Source organism: Solanum tuberosum, unplaced genomic scaffold (genome assembly GCF_000226075.1).
Source record: "Solanum tuberosum cultivar DM 1-3 516 R44 unplaced genomic scaffold, SolTub_3.0 scf00488, whole genome shotgun sequence".
In the NCBI taxonomy this organism is placed as follows: Eukaryota; Viridiplantae; Streptophyta; class Magnoliopsida; order Solanales; family Solanaceae; genus Solanum; species Solanum tuberosum.
Genome location: NW_006239411.1, coordinates 271149 through 279363, shown reverse-complemented (window position 1 = coordinate 279363; position 8215 = coordinate 271149). Strand labels below are relative to the sequence as shown.

At 39.0% G+C, this 8215-nt stretch overlaps 2 protein-coding genes and 1 pseudogene across 4 annotated transcripts in view; 2 read left to right on the top strand and 1 right to left on the bottom strand.

The window, feature by feature from the left end:
- Nucleotides 1–998, top strand: part of LOC102602692 (homoserine kinase-like) — a 2308-nt gene extending 1310 nt beyond the window's left edge. The window contains exon 2 of the mRNA XM_015303905.1: nucleotides 27–998. Within this exon, the coding sequence (XP_015159391.1) occupies nucleotides 27–644 (618 nt within the window). The 3' untranslated portion in view covers nucleotides 645–998. The remainder of the gene's footprint in view (nucleotides 1–26) is intronic.
- Nucleotides 999–1500: 502 nt separating this feature from the next.
- On the bottom strand, nucleotides 1501–5942 carry LOC102596626 (monosaccharide-sensing protein 2-like; annotated as a pseudogene).
- Nucleotides 5943–6399: 457 nt separating this feature from the next.
- The window catches only part of LOC102595969 (monosaccharide-sensing protein 2-like), a 2500-nt gene continuing 684 nt past the window's right edge, over nucleotides 6400–8215 (top strand). Inside the window, exons 1-5 of one of the 3 annotated variants that reach the window (XM_015303907.1) lie at nucleotides 6400–6612; nucleotides 6707–6722; nucleotides 6851–6984; nucleotides 7197–7278; nucleotides 7556–8122. In XM_015303907.1, the coding sequence (XP_015159393.1) occupies nucleotides 6610–6612; nucleotides 6707–6722; nucleotides 6851–6984; nucleotides 7197–7278; nucleotides 7556–8122 (802 nt within the window). In that variant the 5' untranslated portion in view covers nucleotides 6400–6609. The other 2 variants (XM_015303908.1, XM_015303909.1) reach the window with 2 other exon arrangements.

Here is an 8215-nt window from a genome sequence, read left to right as displayed (position 1 = left end):
CTGCTGCTGCCGTGGCTGTCAACGAGCTTTTTGGCCGCCCACTGACCCTGACTGACCTCGTGCTTGCTGGGTTAGATTCGGAATCCAAGGTCTCCGGTTATCATGCAGACAATGTGGCACCTGCTATTATGGGGGGTTTCGTATTGATCCGGAGTTACCATCCTCTTGAATTAATTCAGTTGAACTTCCCTCATGAAAAGGACCTCTTCTTTGTGCTGGCGAATCCGGAATTTGAGGCCCCAACAAAGAAAATGAGGGAGGCACTGCCGCAAGAGATAACCATGTCCCATCACATTTGGAACTGTAGTCAGGCAGGTGCATTGGTGGCGTCCGTGCTGCTGGGAGACGTGTCTGGTTTTGGTAAGGCACTGTCCTCCGATAAAATAGTGGAGCCAAGGAGAACACCACTAATTCCAGGAATGGAAGGAGTGAAGAAGGCAGCAATGGAAGCAGGGGCTTTTGGCTGCACCATTAGCGGAGCTGGGCCCACAGCAGTAGCGGTGACTGACAATGAGGAGACAGGGAGAGAGATTGGGCAAAGAATGGTAGAGGCTTTTCTGGAACATGGCAAGCTGAAGGCCTTGGCAATGGTGAAGAAGCTCGACCGTATTGGTGCCAGGCTTGTCAGTAGCCAACCCATATGATTTCTGCACTAATTGTCAAGCTGTTTGTTCCCATATGCTTAGGGATTGTGATCGTCAGAGACTGATCATTTCGCTGCTTGAACTGCCAAATAATGGAACAACTCCATATTGTATTTGTGCCACCTTCGGCAAATTGTGACATTAGCAGGAAAAAGGGGCATTGCGTGATGCCTCAAGTGCTGTTTGGTTGTCATGCAAGCAAGAAGAGTGAATGCTATCAACTCATCTAAAAGTAGAATCTGCATTATCTTAGTAAAATTATATACTAGCATTCATTTTGCTTTAAGGCATCTTTCCTATCCATGCAACATCTGCTAACTTTGAAGAATCTTATTGAACTTCCATTTGCCTCAACTCTGATTTTACTCATATTTGAGCTACACTGCACTAGATAGAACAGCTGCAAACCTTCCGCACTAGTAATAGTATACCTTCTTTTTTTCTTTCCTCAACATACCTCACAAAAGAGGTGACGTGCATTTGGACATGAATTGGTTACTACTTTATTTTTTAATTAAAGAATAGTTTTAAGACAAGTTGAAAAAGAGTAGAGTATGAACATGATAACATAGTTGAATTTTACTGGTTAAAGTTGAAAAACTCAGTAAGAAATTGTTCTTCAAACTTTAAATCTCATAGTTGCAAGTTTGACGTTGAAATAATGAGCAATTTGATAAACAAATACTTATTTGAAGTAATAATCTCCCCATATGTGGTGCAAGGAACTGAGGACATCCAATGCAAAACTGTCAGGCCAACCGATCAAGGAGATAACAGTGATTAATGAACCTTTGCGATTCATAAGTTTTTTCGTTTAATCACCATAAGTTATACTTAAAACAAAGCTAACACCTTTGCAGCATTTCAGCAGAGCTTTACACAAGCATGAACACTAATCAACTGACCAATACTCAAACCAAACATGGATAACTGGACATAGAAATGTGGAAACTGCAGTTGCAATCGACATGATACGGGTCTTATAACTCATTTAAAAAATCTTTTTACTGTTTCTACACAACTCACAAAACTGAATAGCAAACACCGCTTTATCAGAGAATGGAACCTTAAAACAAAAGCAAATTCAAGGCAACATGTTGTCAAACGGTCAACATTAGTTGTTAGCAGCAGCAGCAGCAGCCTGCTTTGCACCAAGAACAAAGAACTCCGAGATCACTTCAAGAGGCATCCCCTTGGTTTCAGGCACTTTCAAGAAAACAAATATCCATGATATAACGCAGACGATAGCATATATGCCAATACACCAGCAAGACCAATAGAAGACAGCATGACAGGTAGTGTGTAGGTAACAATAATATCCCCAATCCAGAACACTAGGGCACATATGGCAATGCATATTCCTCGAATCCGAGTTGGAAATATCTCTGAACAGAGTATGTTGGGAATGGGCCCGAACCCCATAACAAATGAGCAGAAGTACAAAACAACACAGACTGTAGATATAGTAGCCTTTGCAACAGTCCCCAACTTCCAATGACTAAAACAATGAGGGCTATTATTAAGATTGGAATTGTGCCTAGCAGCAGACTCCTGCAATACAACAATACACAGAAAGGCAAGGGTAGTAATCAGATTTGCAGGACTGGAACATAAGGACAATAGGGCATCCACTCACTTCTTATTCAGCCTTAAGCACAAGTAACCATTCAATGCTAAAATCTACTATACATACGAGGGAAAAAAAGGATGCTAAGGTCTATTCAGTGATAAGCACTGTGGAGGAGAAGTTTATACATTTGCCAAAGCAAAACGTACAAACAAAGATGTATGAGAGAGCTCGTCTTAAAATGAGCCGGAACGCTTCCGAGAGGCAATGAAACTTGCTTGTACTCCAGTACTCTAACTTGAAGCAGGTCAGACAGCAAAATTGAAGGGATTTGAATCCTTTCTCCCCTCATGAGAGAACTATAATTTAGTGCAATGGAAGGTTCTTTTTCCTTATATGCTCAGACCCTGGTTTGAATGGGAAGCCTCCCACTAAATCCTGCTACCATTATATTTTTCCAGTGCTAACAATGGCAAAGCACACCCAGCCTTCCATCTATTAAAGCAGAATTTTTGCTATATCTCCATCACTCCATCTCGATCTAGCAAACAGTCTAATGCAGTGGAGATGCATTGAATCCAAATTCCAGGCACGTTTATTGACGCACGGCTTAGACCTTTAAAGAGAGAAGGGGGTGAAGAGAAACACCTCACAATTGGAGATGAGAAATCAAACCAAAATACTATGAGCCATTTGGACAAGGCACTAAAGAGTTAGGAGGAGAAGTGAGTGAATTGGGAGGTTAGTTAAAGCAGCATCATATTCACTTTTTCCATAGTAATTACTCAAAAGGAAGTTACCTCATGCCAGAGATATCCATAAGCCTCATGGCAACGGCTATAGAAGGGAGCATTAAGAAATTTGTGATTGCACTTATCAGCAGAGATGCAGAAGCAGAACTGATGCCTAAGTTTGACAAGAGAACTCCTACACCTGCTTGCTCAAGTATTTGCGGAGTGTAGTACATAACTCCATTAATTCCTGAGAACTGCATGAATAACAACTCCACATAAGAATGCTTCAAAGAAAAGCAGACACTATTTTGATATAGCATAGATCACCATATTTTGTCCTATTAACCAAGCTAACAGTAGCATTCTTTTCAAGGATGCCAAACCAAGATGTGAAAAAGAAAAATCAGGAAGATATTAGAAGTAGGAATATCTTTCAATTAGTGTCTTTTCAGTATATATTTGGAGGTTAAATTATGGCACAAAAGAAATATTTAAGTCCGAGGCCATAAAGGACATTGGTCTAGCAGTACGAGCAGCGTTTGCAAATATTCATATATCAGCAACCAACATGAAATATAGGGACACTCCCTATTATCGGCAAATGAATATACCATGTCTACTTGAAATTTCTACGTCACTTTTTACACAAAAATAGTGTTATTTCAGTATTTAATTGGAGGTTAAATTAAGTTATAATCTTGACCACCAGGTATAAAGGAAATATTTAAATCTGAGGCTATAAAGGGCAATGGTCTAGCACTCCGAGCAGCACATGTAAGTATTTCATATATCAACAACCAGCATGAAGCATAGGGATACTCCCTCTCTTCAGATAATGAATATACCAAGCCTGCCTGAAATTTCTCCATCAATTCTTCTACAAATATCAAAAAAGGAAAAGATAAATAGGCATGTCTTATTCAATTATAATGTAACCAACGAATCACTGCTATTATATTTCGGTCATGCTACCTTACAAAAACTGACACCATTGAACATCACTTTGCATTGACTGAATTCTAACCAATATCCATCTCTGTGAACACTGACCATACATCTCCCTATTTTTATTTTTATTTTTATTTTTGATGACACATCACCCTATTAGTTATCCAGTTATTTTATTTTTTGGTTCCCACGATCTATAAGAAATGCTCAAGATATATCATGACTGATCACAACTTATCCATGTCATCCCTTGAATAAGATTCAATTCAAGATGGAGAGTCTAATCTCTTATGATTCTGCAGAGAAATTTTCCTAAATTCCTAATCTATCAACAGAAATTTAGGTCGAAGGTGGGAAGACAGATCCAAATAACAAGGTTGGGAAAGAATCTATGTACTACACTTCTTGAAGAAATAAATATGCTTCCCAGTTGACTCTTAGCTGCAGAAGATCTCTGGAATCACTGTTAAGACAGCAATTGCGCCAAATGGACACTCAAAAGATTCTAAAACATAGCAAGAAAGCTACAGATTTCAAATCCATATTTAAGGAGGGAACGTGACCAACCTGCAAAAGAGAAAGACTGTCACGGAAATGTAAGGAAGAAAGGCAGCAGTTACATTCTTTTCTAGTAATATTAGCGATTACCTGCTGAAGTATTTGAATCCCCACACCAACAATCAATGCATGCTGGACTCCTGGTTCAAACAAATCTCTCCAACTAGGCCCTTTTCCAGATGCTTCAGATGGATGAATCATAGCTGGTCCAATAGGATGTTGATCCATCAAATCTTTTGAATATAAAGCAGGTTGACTAACCAAAGCAGCAGCACGGACAAATTCACCACCAGCAGGCATATCACCCCAGCAAGAGAAACTAAAGATCCCCTTCCAATTCCCTGAGCTCCACTCTCATGCAAATAGATTCTTTTAAAACCTCCCTCCTTCTTTTCATTATCACTTTCTCTCTCTGTCCATTTCCAAGCAAGCTGCCATCCACCACCAATGCCAGCACTGCCAATTGGTTCACCATCATTACCCTGCATCATGCTAAAAATACTTCCATGGGATGGAGGCGGAACCATGTCCTTTTCCAAGCTTGTTGTCTGACGTGATATAAGTGGGCTCTGCAAATTGTCATCAGATTCTTCAGCTGCAGCCTCAGATGCATAATCGTCGCCCTCAATGGCAAGGTTTTCTTCATCCCAATATTCATATTTTGTTTGATTTCCAGCAACACTAAACATGCTGCCCAGATGTGGAAAGAGCATGCTTCCCTTGCTTCCTGCATCCGGAAGCTTCTCATAAACGCTGCCAAACAGAGCGACAACAGGGTCCATGAGGGGCATATGTGCAAATGTGCTTCCTTGGCGAGATGCAATACCAAGTACACTTTGCCCAGTGACAGGCCGAGCAACCAAAGAGCGTCCCTGTTCAGGCCTAAATAACCTAATTTGATCTTTTTGAGCACTTGGTTCCTGGTCCTCCACAAGTTCATCTGTTGGGCCAACAATGTATTCCTCCACTGATGTTTCTCCACCAACTCCAAGACCCTCAACTAGCAAAGCCATTTCCCCTGTAAATAGAAGTTGCGCCATTATTGATACATGGCAGAAGGTAACCTTGCCATTTTCTTAGGAAATCGATGATCACTGATAAACTAACCAACCCGCACTAAAGCCAAATGCAGAAACATGAAAAGTTTACATATACTTTTAAGTGCCAAAGCCAAAATGTCCTATGCATCTTACATGAAAAATTCCATGACTTTTTCCACCTTTACAGAACCAAATAAGTACAATCACCAAATTTACTGTTCCGATTATATGCGTAGGTGAATACTGAACTAAATGACGTAGAATAGTTCACGCGCTTGCCCCATGTAAAAGATAAGCAAGCCTGCTAAAGGCATAACTAAGAAAATAGAAGTATACCCTCTCTAACAACTTAAGTTTTTAGATGAGGTGGTCATGCAATTCAACAATTATTACTATTAATAAAATCAATTTAGGAAGTACGGAAAAACCTTGACAACATCTTTGTCCGAGAAATCCGAACTCCCCAAAAATTGAATTAAAAAAATAATAATGATGTGGCCAAATTATAATTCAATTTTTGTTCAGAATTTCAATTTTTTTTATAAAAAAAAATTAATGACGTGGCCGAATTATAATTGGCCACGTGTAAAAAATGGTTTTGCAAAACCACTGTTAAAAAATAATGGCATGAATGAGCCTTTTCTTAAACGGTAATGGCATAAATGAGCCAAACTTTTAACGGATGACATAAATAAGCCTTTTCTGAAAGTTCAATGGCATATTTGAGTTTTTTCCCTTTAAAAAATATATGAAACATTTATGATTAAAGATAGATTTATTTGAATGTTGAAATTCGAAATGTGCAAATGGTTTTTTGGTGGGAAAATGGTAGATGGGCCAGGGATAATAAATGTAGTGTGATTTTGAAACCCAGAAGGTCAATATGCTTAATTTCCCCCCAAAAAACAAGAAAAATATGTCCGCCGTCATTTCACTCGCCAGCGAACACAGTTCCGAGCGTTGTAATCACTTATGTTGGATTCTTATTACTATTATGTTACGTATTAGTTAAAGTAGTTACTTTTTCTTTTTCTTTTAGTATATATAGGATGATGCAGAAGTAGCTGGAGATTCACCGAAGACAGATTAGATGCAGAAGGGACATCAATCAATTAATCATGGTTAAACCCTCCTAATCTATTTTTTTCACTACTACTGCTAAGTATTTGTTTACTCTATAATACCTACTTTAATTTTCCCTTTCAAAATCATCAGGACAGCGTGTTGGCAGGTGTCGCATTAAAAAAGGGCTCTGAATTAAATTAGTACAGTATAATTTTTTCTACTTCACTTGCTTTACTTTTTCATTCCTTTCCTAATTCCCAAAACCAAAACCCTGTTTTGTTTTCTGAAATTCAGGTGCAGCTAGCTTGATTTTAAATCCGACGATCGACAGCTTCCTATGGTTTCTGATTCTTCTCTCAAACTTGTCGAGTGATTCCGCTTTCTTGAATCCCCTTTTCCTCCTCTCGACTCACTTAAACGTTTTTCAGGTAAAAGCTTCATGCTTGGTCTGTGTTTTCCATTGATGCTTACGCCCCCTCTTTTTAATTCTACATATTCCAGTTTTAAAAAGTTGCTGAATCGCTCTAAGTTCTAACTATAACAAAGTTGGTGAAATCTTTTTCTCTTTCTATTGAAAGGTATCTATAATCATCAATAAGAATAACCAGCAGTGTTGTTTTGTTTTGTTTGGTATTTAAAAGAAATGAGTGGAGCTGTGCTTGTAGCGGTTGCTGCTGCAATTGGCAGCTTTTTGCAAGGATGGGACAATGCCACTATAGCTGGTAATCTTTTCCCATATGGCCTAGCTCTTCAATACTGAGTTTTTACTTGTGGAATTCTACTTAACACTGCTAGTAATCATGATGTTAGTCCATATTTCCTCTTAAAATTATTGTTGTTTTTCGATGCCATCCGGTACCTTGTGCAGTCGGTGTCTCTCATAATTTTTTTCAAATTTCAACAAGATTATCCATTCTTTTTTTTTCTTCCCTTATATGTTACTTATTGATATCTTTGAATTGGTTATAATTCTCTACTTATTTTGGTTTCAAAATACAGGGTCCATTCTATACATTAAAAAGGAATTTAATCTAGAAACACAACCTACCATGGAAGGACTTATTGTTGCCATGTCACTTGTTGGTGCTGTCTTGATGACAACTTGCTCTGGTGCAATAGCTGACTGGCTTGGCCGTCGTCCCTTGCTCATAACTTCTTCGGTTCTTTATTTTGTTAGTGGCCTTGTAATGCTTTGGTCTCCAAATATCTATGTTCTACTTTTGGCAAGACTTTTGAATGGGTTTGGAGTTGGTTTGGCAGTTACTCTTGTCCCTATATATATATCTGAAACAGCACCACCAGAGATAAGGGGTTTATTGAACACTCTACCTCAGTTCACTGGCTGTGTTGGCATGTTCTTTTCATATTGCATGGTTTTTGGCATGTCGTTGATGAGCTCTCCTACTTGGAGACTGATGCTTGGTGTGCTTTCTATCCCCTCCATTTTGTATTTTATATTGACAATATTTTACTTTCCCGAGTCCCCCAGATGGCTTGTGAGTAAAGGGCGAATGCTAGATGCAAAGCGGGTCTTGCAGAGGCTCCGTGGACAGGAAGATGTCTCTGGTGAGCTCATGGAATTTGTATGTGACTTTATTTGTATCATAAAATTTGCAAAAGATATTGCAACCTAGAACTAATGCACCCCCCCCCCCCCCA